The sequence below is a fragment of the Leucopleurus acutus genome (assembly GCF_964270905.1).
Source record: "Leucopleurus acutus genome assembly, chromosome: 3".
Classification (NCBI taxonomy): Eukaryota; Metazoa; Chordata; class Mammalia; order Artiodactyla; family Delphinidae; genus Leucopleurus; species Leucopleurus acutus.
The window spans coordinates 16,979,411-17,001,522 of NC_139145.1; the positions used below are offsets into that span (position 1 = coordinate 16,979,411).

Consider the following 22,112-nt stretch of genomic DNA (forward strand, 5'->3'; position numbering starts at 1 on the left):
GCCAGTGGGGCGGGGCGGGCCCAGCACCTGGTGGGCAGGGGGCCCATCTCAGGGGTCTGGGGGCTGATCCCAAACAAACCCCTCCCCCACCCGCCCAGACTCTGTTTGGAGGCCTGGGATGGAGCCTCCCCAGCCACACGCCCTTCCCACTAATGCTCTGCAGATGGGCTTCCCCAGCGGCCTCCAAGAAAAACACAACGACAGCAGATCTCTCCTCACAGAAACGGAACCGCTGGAAAGGTCTCTCGCAATGTTCCCGAAAGGAAAATAAAAATTCCTCTGAAGTGCATTTCAACTCCGTGGCATCACCCGCCACATCAAGAGCTCGGTCCCAGCCACACAGGGTCACCGTGGGCTTGGGTTCCCTGGTACTGAAGCCATCCTGTGACCCTCTCACCCCTGCTGCTGCCAGGGGCCTGCTTGGCTCATACACAGCTTTCGAAAATTTTGAATTAGCTGCCAACATTTGAAAATGAAAAGGTTTTACATAAAATCACAATTTCCGGCTACTCCTGAGAAACCGGAATCCCTCCTGTGACTGACCCCACATTGGCCTGCACCCCAGCGATGCTGGTATCGGAGACCCCTGCAGAAATATGCCCCTCACTGCCCTCCACAGATAGCTGACCCCAGGCTCTGCGCAAGGTGGCAAGGAGATGAGCTCTTGTCCTTGGGGGTTCTGGCCCATCCGGGGTCCGTGTTGCTGCCCACCCAGCCCACCCCTCCTGAGTCTGGGCACTGGGCACACTATGCCTGTACCCCAGCCTGTGGCTGCCCACAACTGTGGCTCTGGGTTGGGTGGGTGGGGTCGAGCAAGCCATCATTCCCCTTGTCCCCAGCCTGAGCCCCCTTGAGCTCCTGGACCCAAACAATCTGTACTGAACTTCAGTCAACTTGACCCCCTGAATCCCACTTCCCACAGGCCACTAGGGGCTCGCACCTGGGGGCTCTGGGGATCCCGGGCAGCCCTTGGTCCCTTACTCTGTTAGACATCAGCAGACTGGTCTGGTGCCCCAGCTCTTTGTTTCCCTGACTCCATCACCTGCCAAGCCTACTTGTCCCCCTATGCCTGTCCAGCCCTGGCCCTGGCCCATGAACCACCAAAGCACTGAGAATAAAGAGGGTGATACTGGCCCCTGTGGCATGCCCCCCCGCCAAAGTCCCTGCAGTTGGCCCAAGGCAGCATTTCTCCTCAGCCAGGAATCCGCAGATGGCATTTTTACTCCTCCCAAACATGAGTTCAGAGAGATCTGGATAGAAGCCTTAAAATAAAAAGAAGCCCAGAAACACAAAGACCTTCCCAGGCCTGGACCTCAACAAAGATGATTCTGGCAAGCATCACCAACCTGGATCTGCAGGGCCAGAGTTGGGCAGAGGTAGGGATGGGAGGGGCCTGGCTGGGAGCTGTGGTTCTGGCTCCTCCCTGATCCTGGGAGGACCCTGTGAGCCTGGATCGGAATGTGGTTCTGCCCAGTGGGCAGCAATCCCCTCTGACCACCATGGGGAATACCTAACAGGACCCACAAGACCCTTGCTGCTCTATCGCTCTATGTTGCATCTGGCCATCCCTCTCCACTCCCAGGGCCACCCTGCCCAGGCCACAGTCTCTCTCCGGGCTCATGGCGGCAGCCTCCTCCTGGCTTCATGCCTCTTCTCCTCTCACCCTCCTCCAAAGTAACCGGGCCACGCTGCTTCTCTACTTAGAGTAGAGGACCACTCCTCCGCACCAAGACAGCCCACCTCGGACCCCTCTGCCCTCACCAGTCCCTCCTGCTGGACCCCTAAACAGGCTAAGTCCACTCCCCTCAGGACACTCGCCCCTGCTTCCCCCCCGCCCGCCTCCTAGTGAACTGCAATCCACACTTCAGATCTCAACTCCAGCCTCCAGTTACTCTGTGGTCACTTTGTGGCATCTCCCACTGTTTCTAACTGTGCAGGCATTTGCAGACCCACCAGTTCACCATGAGCTGTATGACGCTGGGCTTGGGGATGCTGTGTCTGTCTGGTTCCCAGAGTACCAGTGCCTGGCCCAGTGCCAGGCCCTGTGTGGGCCATAAGTAAATATCAGTTGAATGAATTGAACAAATGAGTACATGGGATATGGTTTCCACTGGGAATATGTGGAAAGACAACAGCACGGTCTTTGAATGGTAGCCAGAGTGCACTGGGCGAAGCGAGGCTGACCTCCCCCTGGCCCCCAGGAACTGTTGCCTGGCTCATCTCCTCAGTGCAGCAGTGAAGGTGCACAACCACCTGACATCCCAGGGGCGGCCTGAGGCCCCAGCAACATCCCACCTGCACAAACCCAAGAATCCGAAGCCAGGAGTGTAAGAGCTATTGGAACAGTAAAAGTGGGCTTCAGTGGCAAGCCCTCAAGTGCCTGCCAGGGACAACAGCTCCCTCAGGAATGATAAACGTGTGGCCAGGCTTTCCAGGCAGCCAAGTTCCTTCTTTCTTTTCATGGATATTTAAGCAGCAACTATGTGCCAGGCAACCCACCCAATGCTGGGAATTTTGCAGCAAGCAAAAGATTCTCCCCACAGCTGATGTGCTAAATGACCTGAGACACTTCCTCACTCACCCTCTCTGGGCCTCAGTTCCTGCAGCCAGTAGGCAGAGCCTCAGGGCTCGGAAAGCCCCAGGTGTCCCAAAGATGGCCAGCCTTCAGGTGGGGCCCCGGCTTTGGGGGTGGACAGGAGGTGCTGCACAGGGGGCCAGGCAGTCCTGGCTCCCAGCCTTCTCCTCCCTGCCCACACAAGAGTGGACAGCCTGGCTTCAACTGTGGCTCTACAACTCATGAGCTGTGACAGTCAGCGCCTCAGTTTCCTCATCTATAAAGTGAGCACCATGATGGCACCAACCAAGCCCATGGAGTCGTTACAAGAATCCATGAGAGGGCTTCCCCGGTGGCGCAGTGGTTGACAGTCCGCCTGCCGATGCAGGGGACACGGGTTCGTGCCCCGGTCCGGGAAGATCCCACATGCCGCGGAGCGGCTGGGCCCGTGAGCCATGGCCGCTGAGCCTGTGTGTCCGGAGCCTGTGCTCCGCAACGGGAGAGGCCACAACAGTGAGAGGCCCCCGTACCACACACACACACACACACACCAAAAAAAAAAAAAGAATCCATGAGATGATGTGCCTGCAGCGCTCTGGGGACACCTGCAGAGGTGAGCTCCACCAATGCTGTGTTCTCCTCTGCCTTGTATTCTCATTATTGTTCACACAGCAGTGCTCCTGGGCCCGGTTCTCTGTCTGCTCCCAGGGCTGCCATACAGATTAAATGACACACAGATGCAGAGTGCCTGTCCTCACACAGGCCCTCAATAAAGGTACATGTCCCCAAACGACTGACCGGCTCTAATGGGGGAAAAGACTCACCCACAGACTGGGCTATGGAAACACTGGCTTTTGTGCAACAAAAACTAACAACTGAAAAGGAAAAGGGAAATACAGCCTGGGGAAAAGGCTTGTATCAAACATGACAGAAAGTCAATATCTAAAGCAGATAAAGGGCTTATTCTGATATAAAAGACCCCAGGAGATGAACAGGCAAAGGACTTAAACAGGAAGAGGAGACACACAAAGTAATCAAACGCGGGGAGATCATTTGTCCTTGCCGACCATAAAAGCAGCACAAATTAAAGCAAAAAGCAGCACTGCTTCACTGCTGGATCAGCAAAGTATCAGCTGGCAAAGCCCCTGTGCTGGTAAGGACTTGGTGTCTCTGGGAGCTGCAGTGGGAAACCAGTCTGTCTCTGCTCCAGAACTGTGAGTCTGTCGCGCTTGGATCCCTTAATTATTTCGGTCACACAGCAAGTACTCCCTGTTTACAGCCAGGGCTCGAGGGTGTCCGGGCTGGCTCAGGCCGTACCCTGCAGGGTCAGCCACAGATACGTATTCACAGGAGAAGAACTGAGGCCCCCTGGCCAGGAGGTCCCCAAATTCAAATTCCAAGAGAGGTTGCACAAAGGGCAGGGTCATTACTACCATCCAGGCTGTGTGAGCAGCTGGTCAGCACTGCCCCCAGCCCACTGGGTGGACAGCAGACCTCTGCCTGGAGGGCCTGAGAAGCAGGCACACAGCCCATCATGCCCACTCTCACAAGCTGCCATCCACCCCAGCAGGTCCGGGCCCCCTCGCCAAAGTGGCAGGCTGGGAAGGAGGACCTGGGCTACCATAGAGGCTAGGACACATGCACGTCCAAGGGACCCTAGACTTTACACTATGCCCAGTTACCCCATCCCACAGAGCAGGGCCTCTGACTCCTGGGGCAAGAGCGGCTGGGAGCACACCCCAGAGCCTGCCCACCTGTATGGGGTCAAGTCTGGGATCCCTGTCCCCTTCCGCAACAGTCTGGAAGCCAAATGGGCTTGGCCCATGGCCAGCACTACCTCTCCTGGGAAATCCCTTCCTCTGAGCCAGGGCAGCAAGGAACAGCAGGAGGGTCACAGCTCTGAAGTCTGAGGATTGGGCCCCAATTCTGGCTTCTGCACTTGGCCGGGCCGCCTGACCTGCCTCTCCTCCCCCAGCATCCCCACCTCAGGCTGTGTCCCAACCATCCTCCCAGTAGCCCAGGCCTTTCAAAAGCCAGGAGCCATCCTCGATCCTTCCCTCACACGCACGTCCTGTGAGCCCTACCTCCAAAAGCATCCTGAAATCATCTATTTGGCCATCTGTCATCGGCCACCAGGACCACCCAGGGCCCGCCCCCCAAGGACCTTCCTGCAGCCACTCTCCCCACTGAGAGTCCTCCAAAGGCTTCCCACTGCGAGGAGAATAAGAACTCACCTCCTTCACAACTGGACACAATCCAGCCCTCCCCACCGCTCCAGGCCCAGCCCTTCTTCTCTCCCCATTAATCCCTCAGTGCCAGGCATGTGGCCCTCTTTCTGCCCCTCGGCCACACTGGGGTGACTCCTGCCTCAGAGAGTGCCAAGTGCTTACGTCCCCTCTGTCTGGATCAGTCTCGCAGGCTGGGCCCTCCCACCAGCCAGGTGCATCTTGTCTCTGACCCAGAAAACCTCCCCCCGACTCAGTCTACCCTTTCCTGGCTTTTGCTTTGTTCATGGCTTTACCCCTCTCTGCAGCAGTGGGCAGGGTGCCTGCCCTTGAGCCTGAGTGCCCCATCAAGGAGTACTACTGTTATTCTTATTGTTCCCCCCACGACTGGGAACATCACTAGGCGCCTGGTCCCTTCCAGTCCAGGTCAGCCCCACCCTCCTCCCTATGCAAGCCCAGCCCCCAGGCCACCTCCTCCACCAGGTCCTGGCCCTGGACTCCCCTGAATCCTGTGCCATCCTACAAGCTATCACCTGAGCCCTGACCTCATACCAAGTGTGCACCTTCATCTTGCCTGGACACCCCTCGAAAGGTACCCCAGCTGGACTCTGCCACCAGGCTCTCCCATGAGCTCCAGTCATACTCCCTGAGGCCTTGTTCCAGGTCAAGGTGAAGCCCACACCCCAAGACTGAGCCCAGGCCAGTGGAGCCAGGTCAAGAGCTCTGGGAGAAACATCCCAACTCAAGAATCCAGCCCAGGTTCCAAACGTGTGCGCATGAGTATGTGTGGGTGAAAGAAAGGGCCAGACTGAGGGAGAGAAGAATAAAGCCTGAGCGGGGGAGGGAGAGAGAGCCAGACACCAACACTTCCGTCTAATTGCATGACCTTTTCCCAGCTCAGAGTTCCTTCAGGGCCAAGTGCACAGCGCTGCTTGGTATTAATCTGAAAGAGAAATAGGTCAAGGAAAGTTGGAAATTTTTATAGAAAACGCTTCAGGCTTGGAGCTGGCTGAAGTGTTTGCCAACCCGCAGATAATTCTTAGAGGAAACAGGCCTTGGTCAGAGGTCTCCGACTGGTCCAAACTGGCAGAGTTTGGACCTCGGGCCCAAACCCAGCTTCTGAGCTATGCTCAGCCTCACTGCTTCTGGGGAAGGGCCTTCTCTCCCCTCCATACGTCACTGGAGCTGTCTCTGCAGCCCGATCCCTCTTACGCTGGGACCCAGCGCCTCTCACCTGTCATCAGGGCCCACCGCTTCTCTGAGAGGCCTCTGTCCAGGGACCCATTGTGGGACACCTGTCCCCCTGTCCCCCATCATGTAGACACAGCATGCAGAAAGCCCAGATCTCTTTCACAATTGCCCCATGGGGTGTGGAGGGAGCCTTGTCAGGGTCCCGATGGATGTTCAGGCCCAGCTGCTCCCACCCTGGCATGCCGGCCGACACATGAAGCACAAATGCCACAGACGTGTAAAGTTGCCACTGGAGACATCATGTCTCTCCCAGAAACATCCCGGTCTGCTGTGCTGGGGACCTGCAAAGAGCAGACCCGCAGAGCCCACAGCCGATGTGACAACCAGGCACACCACTCTTGCTAATTAAACTCCAGATGCACCCAGAGCAGAGCACAGCTTTGCTCCTGAGACGTTGTGTTATCTGGAAGCCCGGCGTGGTTACCACGTGCCGACAGAAAGCTCTTTGGGGGACACTCACTACACAATCCAAGGGGAAGAAAGAAAGCGTATCAGTGAATTTTGTCTAGGAGAGGAGCTGAGCTCGTGGGCTGTCTGTGCCAGCCAGGTCCAGTATCGTCACAGACTGCATCTGGGCAGCAGGGAGGAGGGGGGCACACCAGGCAAGTCTCCACTGCAGGATGAGGCGGGCCCAAGCCCTTGCCTGGTTGCAGGCATCACCTCTGCCTTCATAGCCCCTCGGAAGAGCCCCCAGGCCATAGACCCCAGTCAGAAAGTCCCCCAGCTCAGCCAACAGCTCTAGAGTGGTCTCCTAAGTCTGACCCCAGACAGCATCAGGCCTCAGAGAATGTGCAGCCTCGGCTGTCCCAGCGCTGGGCCCTCGCCCACCTTCCCGGCATGTGGCCACATCACCACACTGGCATCTCCAACAGCTGTGCAGGGGGCCGGCCGCAAGCAGTGGGAGCACCAAGGCCTCTGCCAAGGATGCACTCCGCTCAGAAACACACCCCCCGGCAGTGGTCGGGCCAACTGCCTTGGGTTTCACAATCGGTGCTTCTCTTTCGGTTTCCTCTCATCCCCAAGCTGTAGGCACAGCTCAGGGGTGGAATGAGGAAGAGGAACTGAGAAGGCCCTGGGCATCTAGCACTGAGGTGCCCAGACTTTCAGCTGCAATTCAGTGAGCTGGCAATGGCCGGCTGGGCAGGGCACGGGTCAAGTCCAGTGGGAAAGCCCCTGGGTCACCACCTGAAAGTGCCAGGCCAGGCCGCAGGCTCCTGCAAATGGCTCAGGAAGTACCTGGGTTGGGGACACAGTGAGAGGTCCCAGCACTTGGACTCTGGCCAGATCTGGGAATCAGGGTGCAAAGCCTGCCAAGGGCCTCTCTTCCACTTCTGCCAGGACCTCAGCCTTCAACACTTTGATATCACGTAGGCTGAATCATGGCCCCCAGGATGTCACATCCTAATCCCCAGAACCTGTGAGTATAGCCTTATATGGCTAAAGAGACTGCAGATGCTTATTAACGATCTGTATTTCCCTCTGTTAATGTATTTCCTATTTGCCTCTTAATATCTGTGGCTCAGTTGGTTTTTCAGATAATTTGTAATTCTTTATATTGATCTCTGGGAGCTCTTTATATAGTTAGGATATTAAACTTTCGTTATATCTGTTATAAGTAAAACAGAGACTCTGCTCAAGAGAGTGATGCAGGTAAGGATCTTGAGATGTGATGCAGGTAAGGATCTTGAAATGAGAAAATTCTGGATTATCCCGGTGAGCAAAATGTAATCACAAGTGTCTTTATAAAAGGAAAACAGGGAAGAAACTCAAAGGAAATCAGCAGCACTTCATCTAGGGTTTCACTCCTGCCCTCGGCTGACACTTAAACCACTTCTCCAAGGGAAGTTAATTAAAAGAACAATCCGCACAGAAATCCACCACCAAAGCTCGAGAACTATCAAAGTTAGAAGACTGAGGCGCTGCTGCTGATGGTGAACAGCTGCCAGTCGCTGGGGCTCACGGGTAGGTGGCGGGTACGAAAGGGAAGCAGCCAAGGTCCGGCCGGAGGGTCGGACGCTGGCCACCCTCTGCGAGTCTACACACTACCGACGCCGATGAAGACAGGCTTGGAGACAGCCAGGCAGATGCAGAACACCCCTGGGAGAGAGAAGTGGAGTGGAAAGGGGAAAGCGGGGTGTCACGGAGGGCAGGTGCCAACAGGCGCGCAGCAGGCAGCGGACGTACCCAGCACGAAGAGTGAGAGCTGTCCATCCGAGCCGTGTGGATGAAAGGCTCTTGGTGCTGCAGCCAGGAGTCAGTACTGTACCTCTGAGGTGGGAGAGCCAACTTCAGGACACTGGTCCACAAGAGACCTCCCAGCTCCACATAATATCAAACGGTGAAAATCTCCTAGAGATCTCCATCTCAACACCAGCACCCAGCTTTACTCAACAACCAACAAGCTACAGTGCTGGACACCCTATGCCAAACAACTAGCAAGACAGGAACACAACCCCACCCATTAGCAGAGAGGCTGCCTAATATCATAATAAGTTCACAGACACCTAAAAACACACCAACAGACATGGACCTGGTCACTGGAAAGACAAGATCCAGCCTCATCCACCAGAACACAGCCACTAGTCCCCTCCACCAGGAAGCCTACACAACTCACTGAACCAACTTTAGCCACTGGGGACACACACCAAAAACAACGGGAACTACGAACCTGCAGCCTGCAAAAAGGAGACCTCAAACACAGTAAGATAAGCAAAATGAGAAGACAGAAACACACACCGCAGATGAAGGAGCAAGATAAAAACCCACCAGACCTAACAAATGAAGAGGAAATAGGCAGTCTACCTGAAAAAGAATTCAGAATAATGATAGTAAAGATGATCCAAATCTTGGAAATAGAATAGAGAAAATGCAAGAAACATTTAACAGGGACCTAGAAGAACTAAAGATGAAACAAGCATTGATGAACAACACAATAAATGAAATTAAAAATACTCTAGATGGGATCAATAGCAGAATAACTGAGGCAGAAGAACAGATAAGTGACTTGGAAGATAAAATAGTGGAAATAACTACTGCAGAGCAGAATAAAAAAAAAAGAATGAAAAGAACTGAGGACAGTCTCAGAGACCTCCGGGACAACATTAAACGCACCAACATTCGAATTATAGGGGCTCCAGAAGAAGAAGGGAAAAAGAAAGGGACTGAGAAAATATTTGAAGAGATTATAGTCGAAAACTTCCTTAGTATGGGAAAGGAAATAGTTAATCAAGTCCAGGAAGCACAGAGAGTCCCATACAGGATAAATCCAAGGAGAAACATGCCAAGACACATATTAATCAAACTGTCAAAAATTAAATACAAAGAAAACATATTAAAAGCAGCAAGGGAAAAACAACAAATAACATACAAGGGAATCCCCATAAGGTTAACAGCTGATCTTTCAGCAGAAACTCTGCAAGCCAGAAGGGACTGGCAAGACATATGTAAAGTGATGAAGGAGAAAAACCTACAACCAAGATTACTCTACCCAGCAAGGATCTCATTCAAATTTGATGGAGAAATTAAAACCTTTACAGACAAGGAAAAGCTGAGAGAGTTCAGCACCACTGAACCAGCTTTACAACAAATGCTAAAGGAACTTCTCTAGGCAAGAAACACAAGAGAAGGAAAAGACCTACAATAACAAACCCAAAACAATTAAGAAAATGGGGATAGGAACATACATATCGATAGTTACCTTAAATGTAAATGGATTAAATGCTCCCACCAAAAGACACAGACTGGCTGAATGGATACAAAAACAAGACCCATATATATGCTGTCTACAAGAGATCCACTTCAGACCTAGAGACTGAAAGTTAGGGGATGGAAAAAGATATTCCATGCAAATGGAAACCAAAAGAAAGCTGGAGTAGCAATTCTCATAACAGACAAAATAGATTTTAAAATAAAGACTATTAGAAGAGACAAAGAAGAACACTACATAATGATCAAGGGATTGATCCAAGAAGAAGATACAACAATTGTAAATATTTATGCACCTAACATAGGAGCACCTCAATACATAAGGCAAATACTAACAGCCATAAAAGGGGAAATCGACAGTAACACATTCATAGTAGGGGACTTTAACAACCCACTTTCACCAATGGACAGATCACCCAAAATGAAAATAAATAAGGAAACACAAGCTTTAAATGATACATTAAACAAGATGACTTAATTGATATTTATAGGACACTCCATCCAAAAACAACAGAATACACATTTTTCTCAAGTGCTCATGGAACATTCTCCAGGATAGATCATACCTTGGGTCACAAATCAAGCCTTGGTAAATTTAAGAAAATTGAAATTGTATCAAGTATCTTTTCCAACCACAACACTATGAGACTAGATATCAATTACAGGAAAAGATCTGTAAAAAATACAAACACATGGGGGCTAAACAATACACTACTTAATAACGAAGTGATCACTGAAGAAATCAAAGAGGAAATCAGAATGTACCTAGAAACAAATGACAATGGAGACACGACGACCCAAAACTTATGGGATGCAGCAAAAGAAGTTCTGAGAGGGAAGTTTATAGCAATACAGTCCTACCTTAAGAAACAGGAAACATCTCAAACAAACAACCTAACCTTGCACCTAAAGTAATTAGAGAAAGAAGAACAAAAAAACCCCAAAGTTAGCAGAAGGAAAGAAATCATAAAGATCAGATCAGAAATAAATGAGAAAGAAATGAAGGAAATGATAGCAAAGATCAATAGAACTAAAAGCTGGTCCTTTGAGAAGATAAACAAAATTGATAAACCATTAGCCAGACTCAACATGAGAGAAAGGGAGAAGCCTCAAATCAATAGAATTAGAAATGAAAAAGGAGAAGAAACAACTGACACTGAAGAAATACAAAAGATCATGAGAGATTACTACAAGCAACTCTATGCCAATAAAATGGACAACCTGGAAGAAATGGACAAATTCTTAGAAATGCACAACCTGCCAAGACTGAATCAGGAAGAAATAGGAAATATGAACAGACCAATCACAAGCACTGAAATTGAAACTGTGATTAAAAGTCTTCCAACAAACAAAACTCAGGACCAGATGGCTTCACAGGCGAATTCTATCAAACATTTAGAGAAGAGCTAACACCTATCTTTCTCAATCTCTTCCAAAATATAGCAAACGGAGGAATACTCCCAAACTCATTCTACGAGGCCACCATCACCCTGATACCAAAACCAGACAAGGATGTCACAAAGAAAGAAAACTACAGGCCAATATCACTGATGAACATAGATGCAAAAATCCTCAACAAAATACTAGCAAACAGAGTCCAACAGCACATTAAAAGGATCAAACACCATGATCAAGTGGAGTTTATTCCAGGAATGCAAGGATTCTTCAATATACACAAATCAATCAATGTGATACACCATATTAACAAATTGAAGGAGAAAAACCATATGGTCATCTCAATAGATGCAGAGAAAGCTTTTGACAAAATTCAACACCCATTTATGATAAAAACCCTGCAGAAAGTAGGCATAGAGGGAACTTTCCTCAATATAATAAGGGCCATATATGACAAATCCACAGCCAACATCGTCCTCAATGGTGAAAAACTGAAAGCATTTCCACTAAGATCAAGAACAAGACAAGGTTGCCCACTCTCACCACTCTTATTCAACATAGTTTTGGAAGTTTTAGCCACAGCAATCAGAGAAGAAAAGGAAATAAAAAGAATCCAAATTGGAAAAGAAGAATTAAAGCTGTCACTGTTTGCAGATGACATGATACTATACATAGAGAATCCTAAAGATGCTACCAGAAAACTACTAGAGCTAATCAATGAATTTGGTAAAGTAGCAGGATACAAAAGTAATGCACAGAAATCTCTGGCATTCCTATACACTAATGATGAAAAATCTGAAAGTGAAATCAAGAAAACACTCCCTTTTACCACTGCAACAAAAGAATAAAATATCTAGGAATAAACCTACCTAAGGAGACAAAAGACCTGTATGCAGAAAACTATAAGACACTGATGAAAGAAATTAAAGATGATAGAAATAGATGGAGAGATATACCATGTTCTTGGATTGGAAGAATCAAGATTGTGAAAATGACTCTACTACCCAAAGCAATCTACAGATTCAATGCAATCCCTATCAAACTACCACTGGCGTTTTTCACAGAACTAGAACAAAAAATTTCACAATTTGTATGGAAACACAAAAGACTCTGAATAGCCAAAGCAATATTGAGAATGAAAAACGGAGCTGGAGGAATCAGGCTCCCTGACTTCAGACTATACTACAAAGCTACAGTAATCAAGACAGTATTGTACTGGCACAAAAACAGAAATATAGATCAATGGAACAGGATAGAAAGCCCAGAGATAAACCCATGCACATATGGTCACCTTATCTTTGATAAAGGAGGCAGGAATGTACAGTGGAGAAATGACAGCCTCTTCAATAAGTGGTGCTGGGAAAACTGGACAGGTACATGTAAAAGTATGAGATTAGATCACCCCCTAACACCATACACAAAAATAAGCTCAAAATGGATTAAAGACCTAAATGTAAGGCCAGAAACTATCAAACTCTTAGAGGAAAACATAGGCAAAACACTCTATGACATAAATCACAGCAAGATCCTTTTTGACCCACCTCCTAGAGAAATGGAAATAAAAACCAAAATAAACAAATGGGACCTAATGAAACTGCAAAGCTTTTGCACAGCAAAGGAAATCATAAACAAGACAAAAAGACAACCCTCGGAATGGGAAAAAATATTTGCAAATGAAGAAACTGACAAAGGATCAATCTCCAAAATTTACAAGCAGCTTATGCAGCTCAATAACAAAAAAAACAAACAACCCAATCCAAAAATGGGCAGAAGACCTAAATAGACATTTCTCCAAAGAAGATATACAGACTGCCAACAAACACATGAAAGAATGCTCAACATCATTAATCATTAGAGAAATGCAAATCAAAACTACAATGAGATATCATCTCACACCAGTCAGAATGGCCATCATCAAAAAATCTAGAAACATTAACTGCTGGAGAGTGTATGGAGAAAAGGGAACACTCTTGCACTGCTGGTGGGAATGTGAATTGGTACAGGCACTATGGAGAACAGTATGGAGGTTCCTTAAAAAACTACAAATAGAACTACCATATGACTCAGCAATCCCACTACTGGGCATATACCCTGAGAAAACCATAATTCAAAAAGAGTCATGTACCAAAATGTTCATTGCAGCTCTATTTACAATAGCCAGGACATGGAAACAACCTAAGTGTCCATCATCGGATGAATGGATAAAGAAGATGTGGCACATATATACAATGGAATATTACTCAGCCATAAAAAGAAACGAAATTGAGCTATTTGTAATGAGGTGGATGGACCTAGAGTCTGTGATACAGAGTGAAGTAAGTCAGAAAGAGAAAGACAAATACCGTATGCTAACACGTATATATGGAATTTAAGAGGAAAAAAATGTCATGAAGAATTTACGGGTAAGACAGTAATAAAGACAGAGACCTACTGGAGAATGGACTTGAGGATATGGGGAGGGGGAAGGGTAAGCTGTGACAAAGTGAGAGAGTGGCATGGACATATATACACTACCAAACATAAAATAGATAGCTAGCGGGAAGCAGCTGCATAGCACAAGGAGATCAGCTCGGTGCTTTGTGACCGCCTGGAGGGGTGGGATAGGGAGGGTGGGAGGGAGGGAGACACAAGAGGGAAGAGATATGGGAATATATGTATATGTATAACTGATTCACTTTGTTATAAAGCAGAAACTAACACACCATTGTAAAGCAATTATACTCCAATAAAGATGTAAAAAAATACAAATAAAAATTTAAAAAATAAAAAAAAAGGGAAACGGAGAGAAACTTACTATAGATGAGAAGACACTGTGACCACAGAGCAGAGGTTAGAGTGATTAAGCCACAAGCCAAGGAATGCCGGCAGCCACCAGAAGCTGGGAGAGGCAAGGAACAGATTCCCCTCTCGAGCCTCCGGAGGGAACCAGCCCTGCTGACACCTTGATTTTAGCCCCTTAAGATCCATTTTGGACTTCTAACCTCCAGAACTATAAGAGAATAAATCTGTGTTTTTTTAAGCCACTGAGTTTATGGTAACTTGTTACAGTGGCAACAGGACACTACGACATAAACCGCTATAGCACAGAAAGCCTCCCCAATCTGGCTTACAGCAAGTTAGTGACCCCTCCACATCGCCTACCCCATTATCCACCCCTCACCCCCCACCAGGCCTCACCCTTGACTGGGCCCTCTCCCTTATGACTCATACCCACTGCATCACCAAGGTATGCCTGGCAACCTACTACCACCAAGTGGAGCCTTGCCCACTTCCCACCCATGGCCTGTCCTGACAGGGCTGCACTCTCCCTGCACCATCGCTCTGGCCTCCCTGCCTCCAGCCTGGACCACAGCAGGCTGGCTGAAATACAGCACTATCTGTCAGGCCCCTTCCCTGCTGGGGCTGCCTGCAGGACACCACACAGCCTCTTCGAGCTCCCAGCATCAGCTCCAGCCCTCTGGCTCCTGACCTGAGGGCCTACATGAGCTTCACTCCTGGTTCCTCAGCAGCCCAGAAAACTATGTGGCTCAAGGCAATGGGACGGGGCAGAGACACGCAGCGGGTCAGGAGGGGAGGAAGGGCTGCAGGCCACCGGGTGGAGACTGTGCGGGCTGGCCACGCTTGGCCACGTGGAGAAGCCACGCAGCGCTGGCACCCTGCCCTTCCCTCCTCACAGGCTTTCCTTGGCAGCAGCAGGGCAGAGCGCTCCCGAGGGCAGCATGTCTCCTCTGCCCGCCAGGGAGGACGCCGCAGCCTGACAGCAGCAGGCAAAGGCTTGGCACTGGCTGTTTCCGAGAAGGAGGCAGCCAAGGTCACAGACACTGAGCTGTCTGGCTTCTCTTCCTTCAGCCCAGGGCCAAGTGCAAGGCAGGGTGGGAGACACTGCAGCCCAGCAGCAGCTCGCGGGACGGGGTACCACCTGCCTAGCAGGAGCTCACAGCCCTTCCTTGGTCCCAAGGCTATGCCCAGGGACTTCAGTAGGCCTGTGGAGGAGGGTAAAGGACACGTCTACCTCTGCCTCTCATAAAGCACATGTTGCCAATGGGGGTCATGTTTTATTTGGCCCATGTGGTGCTTTTCAGAAATTTGAAGCAACAATTTAAAATCAGGAGGGTTCAAATAAAAGTTCTGATGTTTGGATTCTCTTGACAGTAAGAGGATTGGCTGCCCCAGGCCCACAGTCCCACCAGGTCTTGGTCAGGGGAGCTCAGGAGGGGCTGCCCCTGTGGACGAAGTCTGTCATCTGTGCTGTGCCCACAGTGAGGCCAGGGCCAAATGCCATGTGCCACTGCACTCACGCTGCCGTTTCCATTTTAGCAGAGACATTCTCTCTGTGTCCGTGTTTATATCAAAAGCAGGAAAATTAACGCCAGGCCAAGGGTGGGTGTAATTCTTTTTCTTACCCTCTGCCATTGTCCTCATTGGCATTGCCTGCTGGGCACTGCAGGTCTCTTGAGTTTGCAGCCCTTGTCTTGGGATGGCAGAACTTCTTGCAAATGTGCCTGACAGAGAGACCACATGCCCAGTATGTGACCCAGGGGTCTTTCCCACACAGTGGGGACTTTCCCAGAGTCCCAAGTTCAGCTCTCCTTGGTGTGACCAGCAAGGCCACATCTCCGCACACTAGGTCTTAGGGTCAGACCAACCATAGCACACTAGGCCTCACAGTCTGGCTGAGATGGCACTAGGGTCCAGCAGAGGCAGAAGAGGGGCAAGGGATCTGCCTGGCTGTGCCTGAGCACTGTCCCCTGAGAAGGAGTGAAGAAACACCTGCAGTGTTTCTCCTCCATGGGTGTGTACCCCATTCATTGTATAGCCAGCCTTGAAAGGGAGGCTGATTTGCTTCCTGTATAAGCTGAATGGTGGCCCCCAAACATACCAGATTCTAATCACTAGGACCTGTGAATGTTATCCTACATGGCAAAAAAGGACTTTGTAGATGTGATTAGATTATGGATCTTGAGAGGTGGAGATCATTCTGATTATCAGGGTGAATCCCAATGCCATTACCCGCATCCTTTATAAGAGGGAGGCAGAGGGAGATTGACATCACACAGAAGAGGAGGAGGTGATGTGACCACGAAGGCAGAGATTGGAGTGGTGCAGCCACAAGCCAAGGAATGCCAGCAGCCACCAGAAGCTGGGAGAGGCAACGAACAGATTTGCCTTAGAGCCTCCAGAGGGAACCAGCCCGGCTGACACCTTGATTTCAGCCCAGTGACACTGACTGACTTCAGACTTCTGCCCTCCCAAACTATGAGAGAATGAAGTACTGTTGTTTTAAGCCGCCCAGTTGGTGGTAATGTGTCATAGCAGCCTGAGACTCAGAGGGGCATGACATGCCAGGATCACCCAGTGCAAGCTGTGAGCAGGGCTGGGCTCCTTATCCTGTACCCACTGGCCCTGGCTCCCCCTCAACAACCCCAGACAGTGTTAACAGATGGCAGCCAGGGTGGTGCTCAGGCAGTGGCCTAGAACTGGGAGTGAGGCTCTCTCCATGCTTGTATACAAATGCAAACACACATGCATGCACACAAGTGCAAACGCTAGAGAGGCCAATGTTACACAGCACACCTCCCAACATATGGCCCTGGGCACAGGGCTGGCTCTGGGGAAGGCTGAGAAAGGGACTCAGGGTGCTGGGGAAAGGTCCAGTCCAGCAGAGGCCTGGAGATGCCTGAACCTCCTCTCCCCAAAAGGCCACACTGGCACCCTGGCCTTGGAGCCCTGCCCTTCTGGCCCAGCCAGGCTCCCAGGCCCAGCAGAGCCAAGCAGAGACACTTCTGCAACACCTGTGAGTCCAGTGAGGGAAAAAAAGTCATCCTGGTCTCCTTCAGTCCCTTGCCCACCCTGGTACCCTCCTCCAGGGCCTGAGGGGGACACTGCTGTGGGCTAAGCTACCCAGTGCAACCTCTAACCGTGGCCTGAGTCCTGGAAGACACGCTAAAAGCATCATTTTCCATCCTTTCCCTGGGCAGTCTGCAACCCAGTAGCTGAACTAAGATGATGGAGACCGTTAGTGACAATGATGCTCTGAGGGTCCGGAAGCCCCTGAGACCACCCCAGGAAGCCTGTTGGCTGCTCAGGGAAAACAGGGCAATGGCAGCATATCTCAATGCTCTGGAAGAGCTGTGTACAACACCCGCTCCCACAAACACCCCATCCCACAGGCCCCCTCACCCATATCCTCACCACCCTCCGCAGGCACCCCCACCCCAACTCGCACACCCACACCCAGCCAGATGCTAATCGCCCAGACCAGGAGGCCCAGAACAGGTGTTTCCCCTTCCCCTTCCTCCGAGGACCCATTATATCCATTGTCCATTGATAAATGGCCAGGGTATTTCAAACCTGCTTCCAGAAGTTGCCCTGCGGGGGCAGGAGGAAACTTCCAGTCAGTACCTCCTGCCTTCTTTGGCCAGAGCCACATTGACATATCAGGGTTCCCATCAGAATTCACCAGAAGAAAGGGTCTCCTAGCCTTATACACACACACTCACACACACATCCTGAGAGCCTTTGCATGGAGGTCCTGGTGTTCTGTGCCCAGTAGGCCATGTCCTCTTGCAGGAAAGAGCACGGAGCAAACATGCTTAGCCAAGGACACTCCTTTTACATATCTCCCAGCTGCCACCGCAGGCCCTGACAAGGCCTGGGCTGACGGAGAGCAAGACTGTTGGGGGTCACCGCGGGCCCTCAGACCAGCTCCAGCATAAAATATGTCTGGACCGCCTCCAGTCAGTGAATGGGCCTCAGCCCTGGGCCCAGTGGAAACAATCAAGCACATGCAGGGAGAAATGTGCTTTCTGCGGAAAAGTCACCCACACAGGGTCACGCTGACTCTGGGCAGGGAGGTCAAGGAAAGGGGGTCTGGCGCCAGACTCTGGGCCTGTGGCCGAGACCTACTGCCCTCGGCCCACAGCCTTCAGCCTACACACCCACAGCCCCGGGCTGAGGTCTAGAGCTCATCCCACCCCATTTCAGTGCAGCCTCAGCCCCAGACCCATGCAATTGGCCTTCCCTCTTCTAAGGTCAATGGTTTCTGGGCTTATTCTGAGTTTGAAATTCCTTTCCTGTGTTCTGAGTTCCAAGCTCTCACAAGAGATAGCCAGATGAGGTTGGGGGAAGGATTCAAGAGAAGATGCCAAAGGCCAACAGAAGCCCAGGAAATAAGGCAAGGCCCGTCAGGCCATGAAGGAGGGCTGCCATGTTCAGGAGATAGGTACCACATTGAATTTGGGATTGGCACCCTGGCCCAGGGCACCTGGCAGCCTCACTGTGCAGGCTCCACCACACCCAGCCTAAGTGGGCCCCCAGGGAACCCCCTGAATCTTCCGGTAGAGATCAAGCCCAAAGTGGCCAGGTCCTCAGCTCTGTGAGACACAGGCATTCCTAATCCCACAGGACAGATGAGAAGGCAGAGGCCAGAGGCCCAAACTTGCCCAAGGGCAGACAGCCAGTGACGAGCAACACCAGGGCCCTGATCCCTGGTCTGGGGCACTTCCCTTGCCCCATTTCCACTCCTGCCCTCACCCAATGGGATTACTCTCCATTCCTCCCCATGCAGAGAAAGAAGCCCAAGGGTGGGAAAGAGGTAGGAGGGGCTGAAGCTGGGGAAGGCCAGATGGGCAGCACCTGGGGTGCCCCCTCCACTGTTGGCAGGAGACCTACGATTCATCATCTGGGAAGAAGGGGCAACTGGAAGTATTGATCGGTTCTGAAGAGCACTGGGATTCCTGATGGGACAATTCCTTTGCAAAAGTATCTGATACCATTCCTTGAAATTAGAATGGTGCCTTGCCAGGCCGCACCCAATTGATCTGCCAGCTGGGAACTCAGAGAGACCTAAATTAAATGAGCCAAGGCTACTTGGGGCAATGGGGGTGTCTCGGCTAATCACAGCATAGCTGGGCTGGCCCAGTAGGGCCTCCGGGGCTCACTGTAAACATGCAGATGAGCCTGACTCAAGACCCAGGCCTCAATGCCCTGTCTGCTGCCACCTGCCCTGGTGATGGGCGAGCACGGCCAGGAATCTAGAACCCAAAACTGAGGGCTAAGCCCACCCTGCAAGAGCCAAGCACAGAGCCTGGGCACTGCCAGGACCACAGCCAGACCCCAACCTGGCCTCACTGAAGCCCGGGACCTGAGATCCTGAGAATGCTGGGGAGGTTTGGGCTGAGGGTAGGTGTGTCCTCCTGGAGGGCTCTGAGAGGCTGCACCGCCTGCCCAGTAGCTCCTTCCACGCTCCTGGGCCCAGAGTGCACTGACTCTAAGCTGAAAAAGATAAAACCATATGAGTCTGTGCATAGGTTGCTGAGGCTGCTGGGAGCACTTCTGGGGTCTTTGTGGAGTACTTCCCTCCTCTCCTGGCATCTGAGCTGTCTCCCAGAGGGAGCAGGGTCCAATCGGGGCCAAAGAAGCACTCAGGGCCTTTCTCTGTGAGCAGCCAGGGAGGTGTGATCACCACTGCAGGGAAAGCACAGCACAGAGGCAGGGGAAAGAGGCTAGGGATGGGGGCAAGGGGGCAGCAGACATCTTCTTCAGAGGCACAGGCTCAGAGACACGGGCGCGAGACTCAGGCCAGGGTACAGGCCTGGTCTGGGTCTTGCCTCTTCCCTGACACTTGCCAGCCCTCAGACAGCCAAAGGTAAGACCCTCAGGCAGCCTTACTGCCTGCTGTGGAGGCCTCAGACCTACAAGCTTATGGCCCACATACACCCAAAGCAGAGGTCCCTGACCCAGCATCCCAGCATGCCCACTGTGCTATGTGGTCAGCAAGGGCGGGTCTCAGCCTTGGCCTGGGACCAGAGCTATAGAAAGGGCGCCTGGGTTCCCCAGGGGGGACATTCAGGGTCCACCATGCAACCCTCCCACCTGCAGCAGCCTTACCTGTGTCCAGGGCCTGTGGCCCCCCCAAAGGAGGGGGTCTGGAGGTGGGCGGCCGGCGATACACCACATGCACACGGCCCTGCTCAGCCTCATTTGCCGCCAGACCCTTCTCCAGGGGCTCGATAAAGAACTCCTCCTCCTCCATACAGATCAGGCCAGCCTGCAGGGCAAAGATGAGACAGTTCAAATTCCCAGCGCACAGCAGACCAAGGAAGAGAAGCAGTGAGGAGGGCTGCAGAGAGCAGAACCTCCAACCTGGCTGAGCAGGGCCCAGTGAACACTGCCCAGCACCCCAGCTAGGTGCAAGGCTTGAACCCCAGGCTGGGAAGGGCACAAACAGGTGGGCCTAGAGGCCCCATCATTCCAGAAGCTCCACTTCCAGCCACCAAGGCCAGAGCCATTTGGGGGTGATGAACCCTGTCTGAGGAAAGGGTTCTTGCCTGGGTTATCCCCCACCTTCACCCCCAGGAGCCCAAAGTCCAAGACAAAGGCCAAAACTGTCAGGACTGAATCTGCCACAGATATGTTCAGTTGGACCCAAAGAGTGTTTTCAAAGTTCTGAACCCAGCGCTCAAAATGATGAGATTTCATGTTTCAAAAATGGGATTCCATCTTTCCTTGGAAAATGCAGGCTCTGGCCACAGTGCATGGCACACAGCAGTGGACACCACGGATGGAGCACGTGCCACTGCAGCTGGCCACAGTCCCCACTGTCTATCCTTGTATCCACAACAGTCACCAGCCCAGACTCTACAGCAACCGAAGCCTCCCCCAAAACTGGCTATGGCTCTTCCATGCTGCAAAGCCCTCGATGAACCCTTGTCCCCATCAGGATTCAGGCTACTCTGTACTCTGGCATCCAAGGCTCTCAGCCTGCCACTGTCCTCTTTGCCCCCAGCTCACACCTTACACCAGTCGTTGAAACAGTCCTGTCCGTCCAATACAGTGCACACTGCCTGGCCTTCAGGCTCCTGAACCCACAAAGCCCTCAGCTTGGAAGGCCCTGCTCCTGCCCCCAGCCTTGGCCATCCGGTAAACTCTAATTCTCCCTTCAGTGCTTGGCTCAGACTCCCAAATGCCATGCCCCTACTGCAGGTACATGGCCCTGCCCTCCCCTTGAGGCCATCCTGCCATCACTGCCCCATCCAGCTCCCACACTTTTGATTTTTTGGTCCATTATCCATAAACCAATAGTCTTACACTAGGAGTCCCCACTGTGTCAACCTGCAGATGTATTTCCTTTAGATCACACACTTATGACCCACTAGGGGTTTAGGGGTTTTTTAAAACCACTTTTTTGAGGCATGACTGACATGTAAAAAGATGTACATAGTTAATATATACAACTCAGTGAGTTTGGGAATGAGTATACATTCATGAAACCATCACCACCATGAAGGCCATAAACATATCCATCACCTCTCACAGTATCCTCCCACCCTTTTTATTGTTATCATTTTTTGGTGGTAAGAACACTACATGTAATATCAACCATCTTAGCAAAATTTAAGTATATGATATTTTTTGATAGAATATTGTTATAGGCACTGTGCTATATAAAAGATCTCCAGAACTTACTTATCTTGCATAACTGAAATTCTGTGCTCTTTGACAATCACCTCCCATTTCCTCCTCCCTCCAGCCCCTGGCAATCACCATCTGACACTCTATTTCTATGAGTTTGACCATTCTAGATTCTACACATAAGTGAGATCTTGCAGTATTTGTCTTTCTGTGTCTAGTTTATTTCACTTAGCACAATATCCTCCAGTTTCAGCCATTTTGTTGCAAATGGCAGGATCTCCTTCTTTATAAAGGCTGAATAATATTCCATTGTACATATGTACCACATTTCTTTATCAATTTGTCATCCACAGATAGACATTTGGATTGTTTCCGTGTCCATTGTGAATAATGCTGTAATAAACATGGGAGTACAGATATCTCTTCAGTATCCGGTTTTCATTTTCTTTGGGCACATTGCCAGAAGTGGGATTGTTAGTCACATGGTAGTTCTATTTTTAATTTTTTGAGGAACTTCCATATTGGTTTCCATAGTGACTAAACCAATTTTCATTCCCATCAACAGTGCA

General features: G+C 50.8%; 1 protein-coding gene across 1 annotated transcript in view; it reads right to left on the reverse strand.

The window, feature by feature from the left end:
• ADAMTS2 (ADAM metallopeptidase with thrombospondin type 1 motif 2) overlaps window positions 1-22,112 on the reverse strand; it is a gene marked incomplete at both ends in the record, with an annotated part of 245,196 nt that overhangs the window by 142,048 nt on the left and 81,036 nt on the right. Inside the window, one exon of the mRNA XM_082836631.1 lies at window positions 20,020-20,179. Within this exon, the coding sequence (XP_082692757.1) occupies window positions 20,020-20,179 (160 nt within the window). The remainder of the gene's footprint in view (window positions 1-20,019; window positions 20,180-22,112) is intronic.